This window comes from Parasteatoda tepidariorum, chromosome 7, assembly GCF_982258835.1.
Source record: "Parasteatoda tepidariorum strain Cologne lab strain chromosome 7, Ptep-v5.0, whole genome shotgun sequence".
Lineage (NCBI taxonomy): Eukaryota > Metazoa > Arthropoda > Arachnida > Araneae > Theridiidae > Parasteatoda > Parasteatoda tepidariorum.
This window is the reverse complement of record NC_141761.1, coordinates 76,333,417-76,359,949: the sequence shown is the minus strand read 5'-3', so window position 1 is coordinate 76,359,949 and position 26,533 is coordinate 76,333,417. Positions and strand designations below refer to the sequence as shown.

Sequence of the window (26,533 nt, the reverse complement as noted above, 5' to 3'; positions counted from 1 at the left end):
GTTAAATGACTTTAAATTTTGATACAAACAGTCTACTCTTTTTTAGTTTTCAACCTGTCTACAACAAAATATTTTTCAAGTTACACAAAGAAGGACTTATTTCTTTTATTCTTAGACTTTGTATGTTTACGGAACTGTAAACATGCAGCAGTTAGCGAGGAAATTTTATTCTTTATACTCTGGTTCTTTGGGGAAATAGAATTAGGAATATTACATTGTAGAACTAGTATCTTAATATTATATTCTAATTAAATAAATTAAAAAAGAACAAGCCACTTCTAGTTAAAGCATTTTCTCTTTAAATTGCTTAGAGAACAATAATTAGTTAAATTTTCATGCTTTATATCATTTGAAATATAATCTTCAATAGATGAACCTGAAAATTCCGTTTTCAGAAATTATGTGAGGTGGGTGTATTTTATCGTTTTTCTTTCCTTACTGATCTGTGTACAAATATAATTTTAAAGAAATAATCTTCCATGCGTAGCGCAAAATGTAATAATTATTATTATTGATAATTTATTTTCAAAACAGTTAGATGTATCTAGAGTCGCAGAAATGCTCGATTATAAAAAAAAGTAAATGAAAAACCTAAGGGAAGAAGGTAGAAATGAACGATTTGATGCGATCTGCTAAAGAATTAGTCATTTATTCTTCCAAAGGCTAAAAACTATTTACAAAATTCGTCATTAGATGGTTCTGCTACTAGGGAAAACTGTAAAGCAAATATTTTTGTTGGCTATACACTTTATAAAAATTCTGGATCAAATTACGGTAATAAGTACCAGTGCTTCAAGGTGATGGTACTTTCGATCGTATAATCCATTTTTACCGGAACATATTACGGAACCAAAAATTCTGATATACCATACGTTTTGAATAATTATTGATTTTTACAATAATAATCACCATATATTACTCCAAAACAAATATTACTCCAAAAACTACGTAGAAAATTTTACGGCAAAAATGGATTTTAGGGATAATGCAACCAAATAGCCGGCCTTTCATGCACTAATTGGATCCAAAATTTGAAAAGGCGCTTATTTTTTTTTTTAGAATTGCACCATGTTTTAACAGTTTTATATTTTAACACTGTATATTTGCTTTTGAATTTTTTTCATGTGCATTTTTACTTTTCAAATTTCAATTTAAAATTCAATTAGCTTTTAATTCTTCTAAAAACGTTTCGAAATTTTCAGCAAGTCATTTTTCATTACATTCTGCCTTAAATTACGATCTTTAACACATTACAACAAAACGGGAATTTTAAATCTCTTATGATTAATCAAACCTTATGAAACATAGTTTTAAATCGTCTTTTCAAATCACGATGGCAAATATGTATTAAGAAAATTGGAAAATAAACAATTAGACTAATGCAATTTTCGACCTTTTGATTTTGCATATGGAGAAATTAGGATGATTACCTAAATAAATATTTTAGGTTCACATTAACGGGAATTAAAGAATTAGTTTTCTCGGATGCTTAATTAGCAATTAAAACAAAACAGTTTCAGTTGGAGCAATATTTAACTTCAAAGACTGCTAATTTCATCGGCTTCAAATCTCTTATCTTTATACTGGTAATCAATATCATCAATGCATAGTTTGAATAACTCATTTGAGTAGCTTGTCAATTAAGTAATTTGCCGCATTTGCTTTAATGCTAGTCATATTTTAATTTTCAACTTGAATCTTAATTTAAATATTATTTTGTCGATAACAAGCTAGTGAATTGTTCCCTTGCGAACCATTACTGGGAGGCCAGTAATCTTTTAGATTCATAAACAACAGCTGTATCTTGTGTTTTCTATGTTTTTTCTCTCTACGTTTGTTCTTTTCATGTTTTTTGGTAAATTTTTTTTGAAGCTGCTGTCTTTTAATCTTTCCAGGTTCAAAATTTTGGATCTGTCATTTTTTTAATTATTTTCTTAAATTTCCAATACCTATTACATTTAGCAACAGTGTATCATCCTGATACTTAACCGCAGTAACGTTGATCTCTTTTTGCAGGTACCATATAGATGGATCAACTTCCCCTCAAACACATTAGAAGGACAGATTGAAACGGAGAGGAATTTCTCCAATACCTGAAGTGGGATTTGATCTCGGGACATTTTTGACTTGAGGTCACCCCCTGATCACCATACAGACAGTTGGCACTCTTTAAATTTTTAAAACATAAAAAAAAAATCATTTGCAACCAGCCAGGAAGATTTTTTTCTCCATCTATACAGTTATTTATTTGTTTATTTACTAAAGTATTTCTATATTAATTGTCCCTTCTATTCAAAGTGTCCAAGTCAATTCGATTCTAAATTTTCAATTTTAATGTCATTTTTGTTGACAATGGTTCTCAAATACTTAAATTAATCAACATTTCTAATAAATCATTTTTATCGACAGAGAGTTAATTGTTTGAAATTTCTATGATGCTCTACACTTGTTAGTTCAGTTCAGGATAGCCTGGCTGGTAGAAAGTTGGGCTCATGGTGATGAGATCGTGATAGTTCGAATCCCATGAGCCGAAGAATCCCTTATGTATTTCACTTAGATTGGTGCATGGTAAATCTGTCAGAGTCAATAAGTCCTCCAAGTACCCGTAATAAGTCAATGCATCTCGGGGTACTGAATCGGAGATGGATTGTTCTCTGTTTCAGGTCAAATTACGATCTGTGGATGAAGAATGGAGCATGGATAGATTCTTCCTTTAAAACTGGCTGTGACGAGTGCGTATACGGTAGAAATCTTATTCTTGACCCTAGATGGAGCCACTGAAAAAGCAAAACTCCTCCTATTCGTGTGTTTCCCGAAGTAGGCTTGGTAAGTGATATACGAAACAACAACAATATTTTAGTTCATTCTTCCCCTTATATCGCAACGGTTGTTTCGATACAGGAGCGCTGACTCCCCCATTTTTATACAGATGGTAGTGCATGTGTTCTTTTTGTAAAATACAGCTACTCTACCTAAACTCCACTAATATATTTCTGAAGTTATTAGTGGAGAGCTATGAAAATAGCAATTTAAAATATTTTTCAAAATGCTATGCACATTAATAACTTTTTTCGAACTGAACACAATGTTTTCTGATTACAAATAAAATGTTCAAAAATGTAGATTAGAAATATGTATTAAAAAATTTAAACTGCTCGCTCAGTGCGCAAAATAAGAAAAAAAAAGAAAGAACCAACCTCAATAACTTTTCATCTAATGATCGGATCTTCATGTTCTAGGATTCTAATTAAATGGTTTGGGGCGTGATTTCAAACATGCTAACTAATTACCGTAGACGATATTTTAGGTTAGGAAATCAGACAAAAAAAACATACTTTCTCTGAAGAAATATACTTTTTTTTCCTTCCGATTCAGATTTTTGACTCACAAAATATCGAGGTTATCCGCAATCTGGGAAATTTAGACCGAATAGTTGGATCTAGAGAAAGGTCTTATGTTTGGAGACCTTAATCTTGAATCTAAATTTTAGGTATTTTGAATTTCTTTTTAAAAATTCCGTTTTGCAGGAACTATTTGACAAATTTTTCAAAAATTTTGTGAAAAATTTTGTGTGAAAGAGCGAAATTTGCAAATATATAAATTAACATTAAAGGGTCTAAACTTTGAACCTTTCTCCTGACCGCATTATTTTAACCAAATTTCCTAGATTGCGACTACCCTCTATTTTCGGGGGTCAGAAATACAAAACCGCAAAAAAAGTATATTCTGAGAAAGTTCGATTTGTATCTGCTTTTGTTACTTAAAGTATCGTATTTTGTTACTTAAAGTATCGCATATTTAAAGACACCCAATGAAATCATTAAGATTTAGTCCTAGATCGGGAAGAATAGATCATTAGTTCAAAAGTTATTTAGGGTGGTCTGTTTATTTTTTCGTGTACTGTATATTGATTTAAAAATTAATTTTAGAGCTTTCACTTTTAGAGAATCCCAACTCCTAAATATTATGCTGATATCTTTTATAAAAGTATTGGCAAGAAATATACGATATGAGAATCTTCCAGATATTTGATCATTTTTTAGTAAGTATACTAGATACATCAAAGAAAAGAATTGTGAAATTAATATCAATAGATTTGGTGGATAATTTATAGCCGATTTAAAATGAATTGAAGGATATTCAGGAGAGAGAAAAAGAAGTACGGGGATTCCTTTGACCCTTTTCACTTCGGTTCCGGAATTCTGGAATTCATTTTCATGACAGTTTATAGACTTTATCGTAAAAGGAATGGATTTAGTGTGGGGAATTTATTGGAAAAATAATTCGAATAATGTTAAGTTAAACATTCTTAGTTTTTATAATAAAATTATTGCCAACTTTAAATCTATATTTTGTTCCTCTGATATTCCCTGGTGGATAGTGTGTTTGCTTGTTTATGTTTTGATTTAAAGAACAGTTTTTTTTTATTTTAGTCAAAAATTTATTACCATGAAAACCATGAAGTAATTAACAGTAAAAGTTAATTTACATAATATATAGTTGGTTACTGAAGTAAACTAAGGTATTCAGCTATCAAGGAATTCCTGAAAAATACGGTGGATAATATCTTAAGCGATTGAGAAAAAAAACTGAAAAAACCTGCTATACAATAAAAGTATTATTTGGATAAATCCCAAAAATTATTAGTGGCTGTATAGATAAGACAATTAGTCATGGTAGATAAATTCAAGTACTCAGCAAAGGAACTTTAGCATAAATATTGTGGTAAAGACATTTAAAATATTAACAATTCCAAAATCAAAAGAGATATTAAGTTTTCAGTTACACATAATTCTAATGACTGTTTAAAACAATATTAAAATTTTTTACATTGTAGTTAATTTAAGTATTTGGTTGAAAATAGATTACTTAGCAGTATGTTAAATAATATTTTATAGCAGAGATCCATCAAACTTATGAAACTTCTGAGCTTCCACATTGTTTCTAAATTTTCCGCAGAGAAAAAATTATGGTCAAAACTACCGGAACATAGTAAAATTTTGCATGTTTATTGTTCTATGCGAACACCTAAAAGCTCGATCAATTTTTTACCAATATAATTAATAATAATCCTGTAATTTTGAGCTTTAATTACTAATCCTTGTAATTTTGAGCTCAATCCAACCCTGAAAAACATATATGTAGAAAATTGCCAGAATATGGTCAAATTTATAGTGTTTATGGCTCTATGAGACCTCCAAATGGCTCGCTAATTTTTACTGAAGGGCTTTGGTATTGATTTTGGAAAAAATTAGCAATAAATGATGGTTTTGTGATAAATGTGATAATGAATATGATAAAATTTCGTAAATGTGGCAAAATTTGGTAATTTTATCATGTTACCTTAGAGAAAGGCATAAAAACTATTTATTTTGTCAATTTCATTTCTAAATTTTATATTTCTTACTAAAAGTTTGGTAATAAAAATTATAATTTTAAAAACTACCATTATCATATAAATGGATAAATTAGTAAATGAATATTTTAAATACAGTATATTTTGGTTTTATTTATCTGAATAATGGTTTTTGTTTTACCAGAAATGACCTATACAATAAAGACATTTTACCTGAATTTTTTTCTCTGTATAACATGAGCTAACAAGCAAAAGAACTACGGTTCTTTTTTTTAAAAAATTCTTAAATTTAGTTACTTTTCAAACATTTATATTGCTAGTAAATATTTCACCAATATTAATTAAACTACATGCGTATATATTGCAAAACGAAATTGGTATTGAAGAAACTTAAAATGAAAGAAGACATTGAAGTACGACATACATAGCATACGACATAGTATATCGACATAGCATAAGACAGAAAAATATAAAGTAAGATATTTTTTCATGAAACTTATAAAATTTTAAAAAGAAAGATGAAAATCTTTTTTGTGACCAACGAGTTAAATTCAGAGTTGGAATCTAGGTAAGTCTCTGGTTAAGGTCCCTGATAATTATCTCACTCAAGATCCCTGATAATTATTTCACTCAAGATACCTGATAGTTATTAGTAGCTGAAGATCAACGATTTGGAAATCACTGAGTTAGACCAACATTTTAAAAAATGATTGAAATTTAAAAATATCTTAATGAAATCTTACAATAAAGACATTCGATATAGCATTTTGATTAAAAACGTATGTTAAAAGTTATAGTATTTTAAGCACTGTACTTGAGTGAAGCATTAAGCTAAGAAATAATTTTTGAATGAGATGGTGGAAAATTATTTAAACCTTCCTTTTGATAAGTACAAATGAAATCCTGTCTCAAATTTGACCATAAAGGAGAAATAAATTATTGATCGAAAGAGTCCATAAATTCTGCTAAGAATATTCCGTGGGATGCAATGGAAAATAATCCAATTTTTTTAAGTGATTCCTACTTGGAATCTTATCTTAAAGATCTATCATTAGTTCTTACTCCAAATAAAGTAATCTCTAGAATGCTAATATAATACTAAGAAGAAAATAATCTAACTAAATTCATGATTTATAAAACTGATTTTCCTTCTTAAGAATCAAATGCAATCATAATAATTTAATTTCAGATTTCATTTAAACTTAGAAAAAAAGACGGATTAGTTTAAATGAAGGAAATTAAAATAGCTTAAATATTTTAAGCAAAGCATTCTTTAAACTATTCTATTGTATACATATATTTCATTCTCAATGCCAAGTAAAAAAAAACAAGTTTCCAATAAAAATGTTTTACGTGCGGAATAATTTAATCCAGATTTTTTTCTTAACATTCCAAAAAGTAAGGTATTCAAATTGCTAGACAGGAATGAATCCTACCATAATACATTAGATTACAGATTTTTTTTCCGTTGTCACGTGCTCTTATGTGTGTTATAAATTGCTTCATATCATTTTTCGCTTGTGAAAATATAAAATAAAATCCCTTTAGGGCCTGAAAATTCAATTTCCTTTCTCTAAGTACGAAATATCTGTAAAAATACAAGATGGAAAAAATTGCTATTTCTTTTTTCACGAAACAAAGAATGACGTGTCATTAATTTTCAAGTGTTGGCAACACGAGAGATTGTAAGGGGCTATGGACTGAAGATTGAAAAGAGAAACTATTTTAAAGGATTATACATGAAAAAAAAAACAAGAATTCAACATACAATTTGTAAAAAAATGTATGAAGTCATTCAGATTGATAGAAAACTATCGTTTCTTCAAAAGCAATAACCTGTAAATCAGTAAGAAGATTAACTATTTTCATAAAGACCAATTTATTTCATGCTGTTAAAATGGCTTAGAAATGATTGAAATAGCATAAACACCTATTTGAAATCAAACAAGTTAATATAAAATTTATAGAAGAAAAATATGAACATATAAATTGGTTTCATTATGAAAAACATTAAGCTTTTGTCAATGTTTTGCTTGCAAATTTCATTCATTCATAGATTAGATAAGAATTTTATTGTGTTATATACATTACTAAACGGAGACATAAGCTGTTTTATTTTTTTCGTTTTTTGGATTAGGCAATGTTTTTAGTATTCTTGAAAAATTAAATTTATTTATTTTTTTCTTCTTTTTTTTAAGGAAACAATCAATATACACAAAAATTTTACAAATAAAGAAGGTATAACGATTAACCCCGTAAGGTTAAAAATGGTTCGATAAAAATAGATGACTTTTGAAGATGAAAAGGTAATGGGAATTATGACTTTATTTAACAGATAGCATTTTTTACTACCCCAAGTTTAGGTCATTAGTTTTATTAAATCCTGAGCTTAAACGAAACATTTTTAAATTTTGCTAATAAGCAATACAATTCATAAAATGACACAGTACGTCTATAAGGCAAAATTAATGTGTTACACTCGATTAGCGCATTAGCAATGCTGGTCCACATCATATCATTTAAAGTGTATGATATAGTGTGGACAAGTACATCATATCATACACTTTAAATGATGGTGTAAATCAGATAATCATTTGATTATTTGATTTACACCATCAGTAATCAAAGTACAACAGTACAGTAGTGTAAATCAGATAATATGGGCAAACTAAATTCACTTGTTGAACCCAAATTAACGAAAAATAATATACGCGAAATAATAAACTAAAACATGATACGAATGACTTGCTTTTGGTAATTTTTTATTTTCAAGATAGAGAAAAAAATGTCATGCGGATGATAGAAATTCGTAATGATTTAACTCAGTAGATTACCTTGACAATTGTACAATACACAGCACTCAGAGTGCGAAATTCCGAAAATCAAACTAGGGGGTCTGGAACTTCTTCTACTTCACTGTATTGTTGCTCAACTGTTTGCGTAATTCGTCACAGGTCAAATGAGGAACTTTATATACTTGCTATCCGTTAAGTGACTACATAATAAGTATTGGAAGTACGTTCCTAAATCCTTTCGAAGTGAAAAATATTTTCAGAAATAATCAGGTACTGTTTTTCTGAGAACTTCAATGAAATTATTGAAATGACGCTTATGAAAACGCAAATTATTTGAATGAAATAATTGAAAAGATGCTTATTGAAGGAATACATTTTGTAATTGAAAGAAATTAAATAAAGTGCAACTTTATTAATAATGTTGTATCTGGATCATCCATGACACATTTTAATCAGTCATGATATTGATATCAAAATAATTTTAGAAATATTTTTTTTAAAAAATAAAAGCTGATCACATGAAAAAAGCAAAGAAAGCAAATATAGTTTGGAAAAGAATGAAATTGTAATGAATTAAATTTTAGCAAAAAATTAAAGAAGCAAAAAAATGAATTCAATTTTAGCATTGGACTTTATTAGAGAGTGGGGGGAGATATACGTACTTCGTGGACTGCGACTGTTGTAGTTGGGATATCTAGAAAAAAATTGCATAAATTAAATTCCCACATTATTCCGAAGCTTGTGACAATGGGGAGAAATTAAGTATTTCTAATGATCCTCATCGGGGACGTCAGAATGTATGAGTGGAAAACTCTTATGATAATCATTTTCCTGAAATTCTAAACATTTAATCTAAAATAAATTCTTCAACAGAAAAGGAAATAATACTGAGAACAACATAATTTTGCGAATATCACAGATAAAAAAGATTTAGTTCCTGTTAAATCCTCAATATAGATATTTTAAACTATGAATTAAGAAATTAGTTAGAGACTTTTTATGCTACATTTACTTAAAGAAATGTAACGAGTAATACCCTGATTTACAAACCATTTTAAATTAAGGTTATATTTATTCAATAAAACTAAATCAACATAGTTTTTTTCAGTACAGATTTATATTACATTATAATCAATTTTAATTTACTCAGTTTAAAAATAACTAAGATTTGCAAAAAATATACATTACAATGAGTTAAATTTCTAAGCAAACTTTATTATTGCTCTTATAATAAGGAAACTAATCCAAATTTTATGTAATATCTTGCTGATGCTAACTTTAGAACCACAGGTTACGACTGACAGAGGTCGAACATAAGTTGTTAAGCGTCAGATGATATAGCATTCAAAGCACAAGTTACAACTAACGAATGTAAAGCAACAACATATTTTTTTTTCATTTATATAAGTCTTGGAAAAAGGTATTCTTAGAAAAAAAAATATTTTTTCAGTTGTATTTCTTAAAATTTTAGCCGAAAAATATTTAACTAATAAACAAACTTACATTTACTTTGAAAATAAGTCTTTCTCGGTTTTTCTGATGATTAAGGCATGATACATATATTTTTATAAATAAAGACAAATGTGAGTCCTTTTTTAACCTTAATGCATTTCTAAACTACTAGCTCAATGAATAACAAGAAAGGATACTGATTTTCGAAAGGATAAACAACTGGATGGAAGAATAACAAAGCAACAAAGCATTGCAAACGCTTAGTCGCTTATAATTGGCATAATATTGTCTATATATACATCGGTTGTCGCTGTATACACACAGACTAAAATTATATACATTCGTATTGTAAGAGCCCATACATGGTGACCCAAAAGTTCCGTAACAAACATATATCTAAAGAAACATGCAGTGGATAATATTAAAAAAAGTTGCTCTAAATTCTAAAAGTTAAATATTATCCAGCAGTTGACCCCTCAACCGTGTCCGTGAGACTCGTTTGGTTTAATAACTTCACCTCAGACCTAATTCTTTATAGTAGATTTAGATGCCTTAAAAAATATACTAATAGATTCTTTCATTTTGTTTCATAGAAGGTACTGCAATCGATAAATTGCAAATTGAGTACAAATAATTTGTAGTTTTATCGTTTTCATCTTAATATAAAACAATGATTTTTTTTAATATATTTTTTCCTACTTAAGAATATCTTGAAGTTTTAAATTACATTAAAAATTATAATCTGAAATGGCAAGGTGTGTTAAATATTTCCATAAAACAATCTTACTCCATAAGTGTTTAAATACAAAATAGCATAAGTATTAGTTTTGAATTTCATATAAATTAAACCAGGAATGTACTACTTTTATTTTCATATCCAAATAAAAGCATATTGAAAACAAAACCGAGTATTATAGACGCAAGTAAGTTGCTTTGTTTTGACAGATCATGTAAATTATTCCATGATATGCTACCTAAATCAAACGATTATCGAAACGCTTAGCCAGTGCAAATTTTGAAACCGATTTCAATTTAAATATTGCCTTTGCTTTTATTTGATACATAAATAATTTTAAAATCTCTAGGTTCTCAAATTACGGCAGACGTATTTCTACCGTATCTCTACTCAATAGTTATGCATTTTCCCTTTGAGAAGATTCCCAAGGGATATCGAAACAGAACAGAGATGAGCTTCTCAACTGCGTAAATACAGAAGTGTCACTATTTCAACTACGAACTATTGCGCATCATCAGGACTTCAGTTTACAGAAATAGTATTCTAAAGTGCTTTCGTAGAATTTGAGAGAAAACTTAGAATTCTCTATCAAACATTATTCTGAGTGAGTCTCTGGAGATTTCTATGCTTAAAACGCATCTAAATTCCAAATAATAGCATTTTAACAATAAATACTGCAACTAAAGAAAGTAATAAGCAAAACTAATCTCTACCAAGGATTTTTTTCAAAGCATAATATTAAAAGTAAGAATTTAAGTGATGAATTAAATATTTATTTTCAAACCAGAGCGATGTATTATTTAATTCTTTAAAGAGTAAATATGAATCTTTTTCCTCCGAAATGTAATGGGGCTTTGAATGTTAATTTTACGTGATCGTAAATGAAATATAACTAAGTCATAAAAATATAAATAACTCAATAAAGTATAACTAACTCATAAAATGCTGGAACTGCTTTGAAAATTTAGCATCTGATTTAAATAAACTATTCATGACAATAAAATAATATAATTGCTAACACCTACTTCATGGTGTTGCTATTTTTAATGTTTTAGCGAAGTCCTATAGACTATCGAAGTCCTTAGCAGATTTGGAAACCGGTTTCACTCCAAATATTGTCATCACTGTGATATAGCAATAATTTTAAAGAAACGACTGATTCTTCAGGTTGCGTCAGGTGGTTAGGAGTTTACTAAGCATCTAATAAATAATTATTCATTCTCTCTTTTAGAAGTTTTCGAAGGGATTTAGATGCAAAGATGGGCTTCTCAATTGCGTAAATATTGAAGCGTCATTATTTGGACTCCAAAATATTGTGTAATATCAGGACTTTAATTTTACAGATATAGTATTCTAAGGTATTTTAAAAATTCTTTTCCCCAAAAAAATTCTGTTTGAGTCTCCAGAGATTTCTATGTTTAAAATGCTTTTAAATTCCAAATAATAACGATATAATAAAAAAAAGTATGAAGTATAAAATACGGCTTCTGTAATATTCATTTGACTGTAAAATCTTAAATGTGATACCTTAAGTTTTACAATATTGCTTATTTAGTTAAAGTTATTTAGAGATTTTACGGTAATTATTATTTTAAGAGATATTGATTATACAGTTAGTGATAATTTGAGTGACAGTTAGTGATTTTACAGTAAAAAGTATTCTAAAAAGTACGGTATATCAGATATTTTGTTTCGTAAAACAGGTTATAATGGTAGCTCCGTTGAAACAGGATATAATGGTAGCTCCGTTGAAACTGGATATAATGGTAGAATACAGAAACTGAATCAGTAATTTTGGAAGTAGTAATCAATATGCGGAATAATTGAAGAAGTAATCAATTGAATATTTGAAGAAGTAATCAATAGAATAATTGAAGTAGTAAACAATGAACTGAAAGTTCTGAAGAGAGTATTTAAATAATGATGTATAAATTGTTATTTTTAACATATTTTAGGATTACATAAATAGGTATTTTCAGTTCACTACATTGCAGAAATACAGTGTGCATCATCTGTAAAATCCATTTTACAGTAAAATCCATTTTTTCTCTAAAATATTATACCGTAATTTTCACAGAAATATTTATTTAATTAGAATAATTCAGAGAGTTTAAGGTAATTTTTGCGATAGGTGATAATGATTATATAGTGATAGAGTGATAGTTAGTGATATTACGCAATTATTACTGTAAAAATTAGGGTATATCAAGCTTTTTAGTTCCGTAACATGCTCCGGCAAAACAAGGTTTTACTGCAAAATCTAACAAGTTAATCCGGAATTTTTTACTGTGTTGTAAAATTTATGTAGTAGTATTCAATATACGTAGATACATAAAAATTCCGTTATCAAAGCCAAAAGAACCTCTATTAAATACTGAAGTATGAATTGATATTTTTAAGACATTTTAGCATTACATAAATTAGTCATTTCAATTCATTACTCTGCAGAAATGTTATCTTTAATTTTACAGTCCATAAATACGTCTTTTGATAAATCAAAATATTAAATATAGCGCTTTTCAATATATAATGCATTAATTACTTAAAACTGTACAAACTGTCAATAAGTTGTGAAATACGATATCAATGAGTTGTCCAACACACTTAATCTTACCACAAATAAGTTTTTTCAGTAGCAAAACATTAAAATTTAAAATCGAAAGAAAGAAGGAAAAAAATCTTCAAAAATCACAGGCTATAAGTTACTTACCCAAACCGTTTCTGCTCTAGCTAAAATATTTTTTTCTATAATTGTTAAATATGTACAAATTTACTGATATAATTGTCGGACTATTCTTCAAAAATGTTTTTCTTAAATATGAATAACTATATTTCATATAGGTTGTTTTAAAAATGTTAATCTTATATAAGTTTATATTAATGTAAAAATCTTTTAAGCGATCTGCAGAATCACACCATATATGCTCATTGATACGAAATACAATTGTCACTAATAATAAATTTCAAAGACAGTAGCTAAATTCACTTTCTCTCTTCTTTAATAACAGTTTTACATTCGCGTATCAAACGTCACTAGATTTGATTTATCTCATTACTTATAATATACTGCACATCTAATACAATTTAAACTGATTTTAAGTTTACAAAACAAAAGTATTATAATGATACAAAATCGAGTTTATAACTTTTCAGAAGAGGTTAAGGTATTTAGGTTCTACATAAATCAATTATAAATTTTTAAGATTCCGTAAATTGATGTAAAGAGCTAAATTTATTAACCAGAACCTAAGTGGGTGGAAACTTCGTTGCCATGGTACCAACAATACTTAGCAAGCTGTTGCTCATGTTAATATATAATTCTATTCGACGTCCTCCTTGATTTTCAGAAACAAATTCAAATTAGATATTGTGCGTTACATTGTCTAAACTTAATTAAAACGCATGTTTAAAATATTGTCGCCAGCTTTATGCATTGTTCTACGATATGTAATTTATCATCATATTATTTGTACCTTAACGAGATTAAATGTTTAGAATAGGAAAGGGATTGAATTCGGAGTTGTAAACAAAGCATCTGTAGATGATATTAACAATGATATCAAATGCTTGATAATTCTCGCATTCTTGCGAATATTTCAATAATTTGGAATTCAAACTAATCTTATTAGTTATTTTCATCTTGTTTCAGTATTCGATTGTATTTAATTTATTTCATAATTAACTCCTTTTTATCAAAAACAAGTATAAAAAGGAAAATTCTAAATACAATCATATTCTTTTGTGAAATAGGTTGAGAAATATTAAACGTATAAAAAGCTTGATAGAGTAACCCAAAAGCTTGCAGTAAAATTATAATTTTTAGTATCTATAGTCAAATTACCTGAACTAATTTAGAGACTAAATTATAATAGTTTTTAGAATTTTTATTTTTATTTTGGATTAAGTTGAAAAAAACAACATAAATATTTAAAATGTATAAATTACCTCTGCGACAAACTGGTCATCTTGAAATATACGTGGAATTTCGAATGTCTGACAGTAAAAAAAATAAGAAGAGGATTTTAAATTCTTAACATACATAAAATACATATTTAAAAAGAAAAGAAAGCTATTTTTTTTTTAGCTTTGATTCCATGTTAGTAATATCTTCATCTGCTGAAACTATTTGAAACGTTTACAGTTCATGATTTTAAAAATTAAAAATTTACAACTAAGAAATGAAAGAATTGTTCATAATGTTTGTCATAGAACAACCAATGAATATGGAAAAAAAGGATTTATTTCTTTTAAAAAAGAAAATAACAAATAATAAAAAATCATGAAGAATAAAAACAAAACGATGTTGTATATTCTTTCTGACTGCAGTCTCTTCCCAAACTTAAAGTTTAGGTTTAGGTTAGGTTAGGTTAAAATACGGAAAACTACTATTTATTTTAACAACATATTTTTCTCATCAACTCTGAATAAAACGTTTATTTTATAAACGCTGAAAGAAACGTTTATATTATCAACACGTTTTACATCTACTCTGTTTTTTTTCATCTGATAGTTTCTTCCAAAATATAAAGTTTAGGTTAAGTTAGGTTAATGTTAGTGATAGGTTAAAGTTTATCTATTATTTTTTAAACTACGCAACTTTTTTTCATCAATGCTGGAAAAAACGCTTATTAATCAATACTGTTTAATTTAACTGTTTGTTTCCTCCGAAACTGAAGGTCTATTTTAAGGTTAAGTTAGATTAAGATTAGGTTAAGGTTGAGTTATGATATGATGTGGTTAACTATTATTTTTTTCTACTATATAATTTTTTTTTATCAGCTTTGATTCCCAGTTAATGAAATCGCCATCTGTTGGAAATATTTTTAACTGTTTTCTTCATCGCTTCAAGGATAGAGAAAAAATGACAATAAATAAAAATTCTAGAGGAATGAAGTAAATTGTTGTATATTTTTTTGTTTTATTCATCAACACTACTTTTTTCACAATGTAGTTTCTTCCAGAACTTAAGAATAATCTATATACATATGAAATGCATAAAGAGTAATTCTTGTCGGCCTTAAAACCCTCTTTGTTGCTCCGGAACGATAATTCACAATTATTTTCCGATTACCGTCCCCTCACTTAATGCGTGTTAAAAGTGCGTTTTCCGTCGTTTCGCAGAAAATTTACAGCCTCTGCTTCAAAGTCATGATTACGCTTAGATGGGAGACAAATTGCCTTTTAGACTCGATCACTTAAAGAGGATTATCTTTGTTGAAAGCTTAAAGCATCATTTAATCATACGAATCGTTGTTTGCAGAAAATGGGTTTTAGTACCCCTCTTTTATATGTTGATTGAGATATAATTTATCTGAAGTTAGTAAGACTTGCAAAATCTTACCAGTTAAATTAGGAATTCCACAAATTATCCAAATTCTTGCGGTTCCGAGAATTATCTAACTGTTTATTGATAAAGCTTTTACAAGCATGCAAATGCGTTAAATGTGTCTATCTAGTGAGAGATTTGGTTTCCAAGAAATGTAAAATTTATTTATATAAATAAATATATATATATATATATATATATATATATATATATATATATATATATATATATATATATATATATATATATATATATATATATATATATATATATATATATATATATATATATATATATATATATATATATATATATATATATATATATATATATATATATATATATATATATATATATATATAGAGAGAGAGAGAGAGAGAGAGAGAGAGAGAGAAAACATGGCAAATTATAAAGATAAATGAAAAGAAAGAAATTATCAAAATAAAATATTTTTAAAAAATTTATGTACATAGTAAAAAGAGGGAGGAAAAAATAAAAAAAAGACATAATCTTTTCATCAGCTGACACGATTATATCTGTAAAAAGAAGTGCTTTCTTTTATTGTATCAATATAGCCAAAGCAAAATATATCAATACAATAGAGAAACACTAAAAAAAAGGAAACGCAAATAGGACACATTAAGTAAAAAATATATCAAGCAAAAAACAGAAAATAAAACAGAAAATACAGAACAAAATACAAAATGCAATATATAAAGTGAATAGCGAATTCAAATGAACTTACATTTGTTGGAATATTTCAAGAATCATTTACAATATTTTCATAATAAGATTGCCAGATTACAAAATATGAAAGCTGAAGTTCAAATGGAGTTAGAAGCGTAAATAGAGGGATTTTTACGTCACGTTCTTACTGAAACACTGAAGTGCGTTTGGTTGGTTAGTTACTAAAGATTGACCCGAAAATGGATGGGCAAAAGGTCATAATATTACACTGGATAATTTAAATTTCACAATTAATAAGGGTGATAATTACTTATATAATTTTAATTATTTTATAAAATTAACATTTATTTTTAAAGAGGGAGAGAGAGAGAGAGAGAGAGAGAGAGAGAGAGAGAGAGAGAGAGAGAGAGAGAAAGAAGAGCGAGAGAAATATAATTTGCCCGTGTTGCATAGATTTTTAGCTACGGATCTGCCCGGATGGGATTTGCACATGATCAAAATATAAATTAACAAAAAAGTTTTTAGTAAAGTTATTAAAAATAACTCACAATTAACTCAATTATTTTCTAAAGAGATTAATTACTTTAGTAGGGAATCCACTGTTTTTTAGCAAATCTTACAAGAGTTTTCTATTTGTTTTTTGGATAAATAAACATTACAACGTATTCTTTTAATTGCATTCATTTGATTAAAAATGGTATTTAAATACATGATTTTAGAAACATTAGAATTCCAAGAAATTAGATTATTTATATTAAAATTAAAATAATTTATTTTATCGTACAAAACAATAAAGTATATATTTTCTTCTTTCCTAATGCCAAAATCCGAAAAATTAAAATTAACAATATCATCACGATTATGAATCAAGATTAATTCCTCGGGGAAGCGCTTTATTTGAAGATAGGAACACGAAAGCTGATGGTGAGACTTTGAATTTTCATCGTTAATTTTTTCTAAATATTATTATATGTGTTTGTTTTATTTTTTTGATTCTTTGATTTAAAAAAAATATTCAAAATCTTTATTTTCTTTTATTTTATATTTATTAAATATTATGTTAATAAATATTATGTCATCAAATATCTTAATTAAAAATCTTATAAATATTTAAATTTATAGTCTAAATATTTTACTTTTTAGTCCAAATAGTGTAAATTTTGTGTTCAGTTAACTTAAATTACAGTTTTTTGATATCAAGGTACACGTCTAAAAAATATTCTCCGTTTTTAAATACTAAAGTTTGCTTTTTTTCAGACACAAAAAAGATAAGACAATTTGTCCTTGGGATATTAGATATTTATAAGGAAAAAAATAAAACAAACATCTTAAAACAAAGTGAAAGTGCATGGTAATTTTTTAAAGGAAAAAAAAAGAAACATAACCAGTACTTTAGACTCAAAATTTCTTTTGATCTCTATGGCTCTTAAAGTGCGTGTTTTTAATCTTCTCTTAAAGAAGTTTAAAGAAATTCCTAAAAGACTCATGGATTTAAACTTAATTAAAATTATTTTCTAGAGGCAAAATATCAAATGAGAAAATTTAAGTGTATTTTTCTGAAAAACGGCTATAAAGTAACTTAAAAGAAACCCAAGCTTCTACTTCAAGTAATATAATATTGTGTATTTAACCTGTTTTTTGTGCTTTAAGTTTCTATTGAAATGATAATCAATAAAAGAAGAAAAAAAACATTGTTTTTATTTGAAAATAGCTCTCAACGCAATTAGAATGTTTGCAGTCAATTGAAGTGTTTTTTCTCCATGCATAATGAATACTTCTTACTAAAGAGTGTTTTTTATTCAGTGCAAATACTTGTTCTTTTGAGCTGTCGAATTAGCTTTTGTTTAAGCATTTTTTTTATTCAATGAATAGTTTTTCTTTTGAACTCTTGAAGAGAACAGATTTTATTTCCTTTGTTTTGAACACAAATGATAGACTAATCTGTGCAAAATTTAAGTAAAATGCCGTTCTGGATAATATTTATTTTTAATTAATATTCATATTTAATTATTCTTTCCTCAAATTTTGTCACGCCATAGAAAATGTTTATATATATATGGAGAGAGGTTTTCGAGGATATTACTATGATACTATTAAATCTTAATTATACTCACCAGTATTTGAAATTAAACGAAATTTAAATTTGATGGATTAATTCCAGTAGTGAGATTTTAATTGTTTGATATAATGAAAAGCAGGGCTCGAAAAAACTCAGAATTTTTACCTGTCCCTGAGGACGGCTTGTCCAACAATGTACCCGTCCACCTTTGAAACTAACCAGTAGCTTCTAAATAAATAAAAATATATTTTTCTCTTTTTTATTACAAACATTTATATAAATTGCACAATGAATTAGTAGTTACTAGGATTGCATTATCTATACATAATAATAAACGCGGCTGTGTGTGTGTCTGTCTGTCTGTAATCACAATATATCGCCCCAGAAGCCTCGCCAAGGCACGAAACTCGGCACATAATTGTGTTTTGACATAATGAAGAAGTATTTTTTTTCTTTTTCAAAAATTTGGATTAGTTTTTTAGTTATCAGTCATTTTGTAAGAAAATCTCTGCTTTTTCGTTGCTGTTGCCAGCTAATTTTTTGAAAGTTAACTTAGAAATAACAAACCAAACGATGTTAAATAACAAACCAAACGATGTTAGCAAAATGACGTAGAAAGCGCAACTAGATCAAAATTATACAAGCGCAACTAGATCAAAATTATACGAGCGCAACTAGATCAAAATTATAATACCTGAGCACTTGACGTAATATTCGTTTTCAAAGAGCCATATTCAAAAAACTATTAAAAAATGCATATACTTTTCTCCACTCTTATAAATGTATGCTAATGCGAACCTTACAATTGAAATATTAATTTTCGACAACTTAAACCAATAATACACAAAGGAATTAATAATTTAATTGTAAGGTTCGCATTAGCATACATTTATCAAAGTGGAGAAAAGTTTAACTTTTGTGTCAAAAATGTGGCAACATATTCGATACGTAAATAGAACGATTCGCTTTGATATATTTGTCGCTGTTCATAATTGTTATAATAAGTTTTTCTTCTTCTTTCCACGCTCTGTTTTTTTTTCTTAAGCGAAAACGATAATTTTTGTTGCGATATAGATATATAAATTGATACCATAAAAAATTATATAGAAATAGAAGTTGATACCATAAAAAATTAATTCGTTTTCGTGTTCTTTTCATGTATTTAGCATTTTCGTTTTTTTTTCTTAAGCGTAGTAGCTATATAATATATAAAATAGGAATTTAATTGTTTTTGAAGGAACGATCACACTTACCTTGGATCTCTTTGGTTTTTCTATTCTTTATTTTAACAGTTTTTATTAAATGTAATTAGTTATTTTCAGAAAGTTTCAGTTTGCAGGTAGGCACTTAGATTTTAATATTGAAGTTTCATGATTTGCTTTCATAGTAATTGCTGTTCTAAAGTATTCGTTGATTTCTTAAACACCCGATTACTGATATGGCAGAACCGCCTTCCAAAAAACTTTGTATTTTGTCAAAGAAAAAGACATTAAGAGATTCTCAAAGAAGAAGAAGGGCCCAAGAAACGTCTGTGGAACGTCAAAGAAGGATGGAATATGACCGAATTTCGACAAGCAGTGCTAGGGCTCAAGAAACATCTGAAGAACGCGGAGGAAGATTAGAAAATGATCGTGTCTCAACCAGAAATGCAAGGACCCGAGAAACATCTGAAGAACGCGGAAGAAGATTAGAAAATGATCGTGTCTCAACCAGAAATGCAAGGACCCGAGAAACATCTGAAGAACGCGGAAGAAGATTAGAAAATAATCGTGTCTCAACCAGAAATGCAAGGACCCGAGAAACATCCCAGGAACGTCGAAGAAGGCTAGAAGAAAATCGTGCTTCAACATCCCAAGCTCGATTGCATTTGTGGCAAGACAAGGAAAACTCTGCATTTATGTACAACCCATCTTTATGTTATGCATCAGATCCATTGATAGAAATTGGCGGAATGGCAACAGAATGCATTTCTTGCCAGGCATTAAAATGGAAAGGTGAAACACCAAGTATGTGTTGTAGCAATGGAAAAATTAAGCTATGTGAACTTCAAACACCTCCTGAACCTCTACTGGCATTGTTAACAGATTCTTCAATTGAAACAGTACATTTTCAGAGTAACATCAGAAGATACAATTCATGCTTTCAGATGACATCATTTGGATCTGGGAGTGAAATTCGGGAACAAGGCTTTATGCCTACTTTCAAAGTTCAGGGACAAGTGTACCACAGAATAGGAAGCCTACAACCACAAATAAATGATAAGCCAAATTTTCTTCAATTATACTTTGTAGGTGATCAGGAAAAGCAATCCGAACAACGTTGCAGGAATGTTTTGAAAGTAAAACAAGCATTAGTTTCAAGTTTGCAAGAAATGTTGCATGAACACAATAATTACGTGAGAAGTTTTAAGTTGGCCATGGAGAAAATGACTCCTGAATTTAAAGTTATAATTCAGGCAGATAAAACACCTGTCGGTCAGCATGAAAGACGATTTAATGCTCCAAATACATCGGAGGTGGCAGTTATTCTTGCAGGTGATGTATACAGCAGCAGAGATATAGTATTGGAATTAAAAAGTAATGAAATTAAAAAAATTGCAGAAACACACCGAGCATATGATGCATTGCAGTATCCTTTGATGTTCTGGCAAGGTGAAGACGGCTACCATTTTGAACTAAGGCAAGTAAACCCAACTACTGGCTTCCCGACTTCTAAGAAAATTTCAGCAATGGATTTTTATGCCTATCGAATTATGTTTCGAGCTGCAAATTTCAATATTATTTTGAGATGCAAGGAACTTTTTAATCAATTTATTGTGGACATGTTCGCAAAAATTGAATCTGAGCGACTGAGGTTTGTACGCTTGAACCAGAAGAAACTACGTGTTGAAGAGTATGTTCATCTCAAGGATGCCCTAAACAGAGACGGGAGTGCTCATGATATAGGTAAAATGGTAATTTTACCTTCTACATTTACTGGTGGTCCACGCTACATGCATGAGCGAACTCAAGATGCGATGACATATGTTAGAAATTACGGGAAGCCTGATTTGTTTATTACATTCACCTGTAATCCTCAGTGGCAGGAGGTTACCAATGAATTAATGCCTAGGCAGAGAAGTCACGATCGACATGATTTGCTAGCAAGAGTTTTTCATCTTAAACTAAGAGCTCTTATGATTCTCATCAACAAAGGAAAAGTATTTGGCTCTGTTCAATGTTTTATGTACACAATAGAGTGGCAAAAACGTGGTCTCCCACATGCTCATATCTTAATTTGGCTGCATGAAAAAATCCATGTTCATAGCATAGATAATGTAATAAGTGCAGAAATACCAGATCCAAAAATTGATCCAGTTTTGCATGATGTTATTAAGACGCAAATGATACATGGCCCTTGTGGGATCCTGAATCAACAGTCTCCTTGCATGAAAGATGGAAAATGTACGAAGAGGTATCCTCGAAATTTTTTGAAAGAAACACAAACAGGGGAAGATGGATATCCCCTGTATCGTCGACAGAGTCCAGAGGATGGTGGTTATACGACAGTTAAAAAAGTACGGAGTTCTGATATTGTTATTGATAATAGATGGGTAGTTCCTTTTTGTCCATTGTTGTCAAAAACTTTTAATGCCCATATTAATGTGGAATTTTGTAATTCGATAAAATCTATAAAATATGTTTGCAAATACGTAAACAAAGGATCTGATATGGCTGTATTTAACATTGCCAACGACGAAAGTGTGCATGATGAAGTACAGCATTATGAAATAGGACGATACATCAGTAGCAATGAGGCAGTGTGGCGTATTTTGGGTTTCCCTATACATGAAAGGCGTCCAACAGTTGTTCATTTAAGTGTACACTTAGAGAATGGCCAGCGAGTTTACTTCACATCAGAAAATGCACGGGAAAGAGCTCAAGCTCCACCAGCCATAACACTTACTTCTTTTTTTAGCTTATGTCAAAACGATGATTTTGCTCGCACTTTGTTGTATAATCAGTTGCCAAAGTATTATACATGGTCTGCAAGCAGCAAAAAGTGGGTTCGGCGGAAATCTGGTCAGACAGTATCTGAAGACCCAGGAATTAAATCAAGTGATGCACTTGGTCGCGTCTACACTATTCATCCTAACAATTCCGAATGTTTTCATCTTCGACTGCTGCTTCATGAGGTGCACGGACCTACATCTTTCAATGACTTAAAGACTTTTGGAGAAATAAAATGCGAAACATTTAAGCAGGCTTGCCAGGTAAGAGGACTTCTTGAAGATGACTCGCACTGGAAAAGCACGCTAGAAGAAGCTGCTGTTGTTCGATCACCTGAAATGCTGCGTAATTTATTTGCAATTATGTTGCAAACATGTTCTATTGCAAACCCTCTGGAATTGTGGAATTTACAAAGAGAAAATATGGCTGAAGATGTTTTGCACCAGGCCAGGATTAGAAGTACTGACATGGATTTAAATTATGATGATGCCATCTTCAATCAGGCATTAATTCTTCTTGAAAACAAGGTCAAAGAATTGGGTGGTTCTGGTTTAAAAACTTATGGACTTCCTTTGCCACAACAAACAGGTACCATTGACTTAAACAGAGAAATTTTGAGGGCAACAAATTACAATACAGATGAAATGACATCATACATTGATTCGAATGAGCCAAATCTGGTTCAAGACCAGAAGGAAGCTTTGGAGAAAATCTTATTTGCTGTGTTTAATGACGTCGGTGGAATATTTTTTGTGGATGCACCTGGTGGAACAGGAAAAACTTATCTCATAAATCTGATTTTAGCAAAAGTGAGACAAAGAAATAAGATTGCACTTGCTGTTGCATCCTCTGGTATTGCTGCAACTCTTTTGTCTGGTGGACGAACAGCTCATTCAGTGTTTAAATTACCTTTAAATTTATCAACCGTCGAGCATCCTACCTGCAATATTTCCAGAAGCTCACACAAAGCTGATGTTCTTAGAAGATGTAAACTAATAGTTTGGGATGAGTGCACTATGTCACATAAAGCTGCTTTAGAAGCCCTGGATATCACTATGCAAGACCTTTTAAAAAACAACAAGTGTATGGGAGGTGTAACTTTAGTTTTATCTGGTGATTTTCGACAAACACTTCCCGTAATACAACGTGGGACAAAGGCAGATGAAATACATGCATGTATAAAGTCATCTTACATTTGGACAAATGTTCAAAGACTGCGGCTGAAAACAAATATGCGAGTTCATTTAACAGGAGAAGTCTTTGCTCAGGAATTTGCCAACAATCTTCTAAGACTTGGAAATGGTGATATTAGTGGCGATAAAGAAGGGCTTATAGATGTGAAAAATATTGGAAATCGTGTTGCTACAACCGACGAACTCAAAGAAATGGTTTTTCCTAATATTCATGAAAATTACTGCAACCCTCAATGGCTATGTGAAAGAGCTATCCTTTCTCCAACAAATGATATTGTTAACGTGATAAATAACAAACTTTTAAAAAAATTACCTGGTGCTCTGGAAATTTACAAGTCGATGGACGCTGTCATGGAAATAGATCAAGTTGTCAACCTGGAGTGATCAAGATCCACCTGGAGTGCCTGCACATAAATTAGAATTGAAAATTGGAGCACCAATTATGCTTTTAAGAAATTTGGATCCACCTGCATTGTGTAATGGAACAAGATTGATTGTGAAAAAATTGATGCCTAATGTTATTGAAGCGATGATTATAACAGGACAGTCAACAGGAAATAGTGTGCTTATTCCTCGCATCCCCATCATATCTTCAGACAATCCATTTCAGTTTAAACGACTTCAGTTTCCTGTTCGACTTAGTTTTGCGATGAGTATAAATAAATCTCAGGGACAATCTTTAAAAGTCGTTGGTCTTGACTTGCAGAAGCCTTGCTTTTCACATGGACAGCTTTATGTTGGCTGCTCAAGAGTTGGTGAAGAAAAGAACTTATACTTATTCGCACCAAATGGAAAAACTAAAAATATTGTTTATAAAGAAGTTTTACAAGAATAGGAAGTTATAGGAATATTAATATTTTATTAGGGGAAAATTAGGAAGAAATAGGAATATTTTATTGCTGTTTCTTAAATATCTTATTAACTGCGCTGTAATTTTCAGCTATTGGCCAATGATGATTTCGAAAGCAACTTTTGTATGCTTTTACAATTTCTGAGGCCTTTTTTTTTTAAAAAAAAAGTCTCCACCTGATAGTTATATTATAGGTTAGGTTACCATAGGCCTTAGGTTACCATAGCAAAGTTACATCTTCAAACATCCTCAAGAGCTATAACACATCTGCAGCAGAACTGGGTATGAAGACAACGTTGCAGGACAGGAACACTTTAATTGTCCACTAATCTTCAAATTTCCTGCTATGTTTTAAAAAACTTTATTTGTGAAAACCTTTAGCGTGGCGGACAGCTGGCCGCCTTAAGCGGCTAGTACAGTAATAAAAGAAATGCTAGGTTACTAATAGTAACCTAGTATTCTTTTATGAAATAATTTATTTATTTTATGAAATAATTTAAATGACAAAGGTCAAGTTATCTGGAATGTCAATTTATCAGAGGGCGGTTTTTCGAGCCCTGATGAAAAATAAGAATCATTTAACAGTTGTAATACATCTGCATGATTGTGCGGAACACCCATCAGTGTCGAATAGTATAAAATAATGGTTTAAGGATTGAATAAAATTGGGGAGTTTAATTTGTTGATGACTAGTTAGATTATGATATATTGGGGTTTAATTGGTAGGGATGAGGTTCCTTTTTTATACAGTCCTCAAACTGTGATTTCATAATAGAAATTAGGTGGCTTATGACAAAGACAGTTCATGCTAACCGTTTAGTAACGCAGTTTTTGTGTATTAGATGGTTTTCAGAAGGGGGTGCCATGTTGTAATTGTCCTCTTTAAAGCGTCTAATGTAATAGAAATTTGTTGTTTGTTGTCAATATCTGTTTGTTATAGTTTTTATCACTTTTTAAAGTATTTAATATGACTGTTTTTTGATAGAACGTTTTTTGTTGTTGTGACATTTGCTGGTGCTGCGCTGCTACGCGTGGGAGTAAAGAAATCGGATAAGGATTCTTTCACGTTGTCCGCATGTGTTTAAAAAAGGTGGTGGGGAGGAGCTGAGACAGGTGGAAGAATGATGGAGCCTCTGCTGGATGAACTAAGCCAGAGATGACAGGAGATTGCTTTAGCCAGAGCCGATGTGTGGTGGAGCCAGACCAACACCTCCCAGAAAAAACAGGCCTCAGCTCGGGTTACCATAAATATCCCTTAGTAGTCCAAACGTAATGACATATTTTGTATTTTCAACCACTGCGCAGCCTAGTACCCCTAACGTAATGACATTCTTCTGATTTTTCGTCTACTGCGCAGTTAACTTCGTCACATCGGACTACTAAATTGATCCGTGCTGAGGCCTTTCTACTTCTAGGAGGTGTTGGACAGACCCGGAATCTCTGATTGATGAGTTAACTAGTGAGAGGAGTTGGATCAGAGCTACGGAGTCGGGTTCTTTTATGGTACAGAGTACTTTCCAATCCCGGAAGCAAGCTGCTCCTCGAATACAATCTATCTGAGTACATCCGATCTATCCGAGTATTTGAATACTATCTATCCGAGTCTGTGTAATTAACTTACTCCGATGGATTCAGAAGCAGCACCGGTGGAGGTCACAAGAAGTTTGTTTTTTAACTCGGATTTACAACTTTAATATTAAAAACTTTAAGTTCAATTTTGGAAGGCTGGATTTTAAACTAATATTTTACTTTTAATTCTAGTTTTCACCCAATTTTAAGAGAAGTGTATATTGAACTTTTTATAGTTTATAGGTTTTATAGAATTGTTTTTAGAAATCGTTAGGATAAGTGCTTATTGTACTTTTTATGGTTTTATTGGTATTACAGAATTGTCTTTAGTGAATTGTAAGAAGTGTTGATTTCACTTTGAATAAATTGTCTGGTTGTTTGGCATTTGGAAATGGATTGAGCCTGCTATATATACAGAATTTAGCTTCTAATAAATTTTTGTCAATGATAACTGTTTTGAATATATTTCTCAATTTTAATTTGAAACTGGGTGACACTGTTACCTTGTTCGTGTTATCGAT

General features: G+C 29.9%; 2 protein-coding genes across 2 annotated transcripts; both read left to right on the top strand.

Moving 5' to 3' along the window:
* Nucleotides 1-5,874: 5,874 nt before the first annotated feature.
* Nucleotides 5,875-23,977, top strand: LOC107440395 (uncharacterized). Its single transcript, XM_087168846.1, has 2 exons — nucleotides 5,875-5,924; nucleotides 19,987-23,977. The coding sequence occupies exons 1-2, from the start codon at nucleotides 5,875-5,877 to the stop codon at nucleotides 23,975-23,977; spliced, it is 4,041 nt and encodes a 1,346-aa protein (XP_087024972.1).
* Nucleotides 23,978-24,035: 58 nt separating this feature from the next.
* LOC122269479 (ATP-dependent DNA helicase PIF6-like) lies at nucleotides 24,036-24,428 on the top strand. Its single transcript, XM_043042803.3, has one exon. It carries the CDS (start codon nucleotides 24,036-24,038, stop codon nucleotides 24,426-24,428), a length of 393 nt encoding a protein of 130 aa, XP_042898737.2.
* Nucleotides 24,429-26,533: the final 2,105 nt, after the last annotated feature.

Excerpts from the sequence above, each read along its gene's own strand:
- LOC107440395 (XM_087168846.1), top strand. The coding sequence starts at position 5,875 with ATGAAAATCTTTTTTGTGACCAACGAGTTAAATTCAGAGTTGGAATCT. Across the intron at positions 5,925-19,986 it reads AATTCAGAGTTGGAATCTAG|CAGTGCTAGGGCTCAAGAAA; the intron begins GTAAGTCTCTGG and ends AATTTCGACAAG.
- LOC122269479 (XM_043042803.3), top strand. The coding sequence starts at position 24,036 with ATGCTTTTAAGAAATTTGGATCCACCTGCATTGTGTAATGGAACAAGA.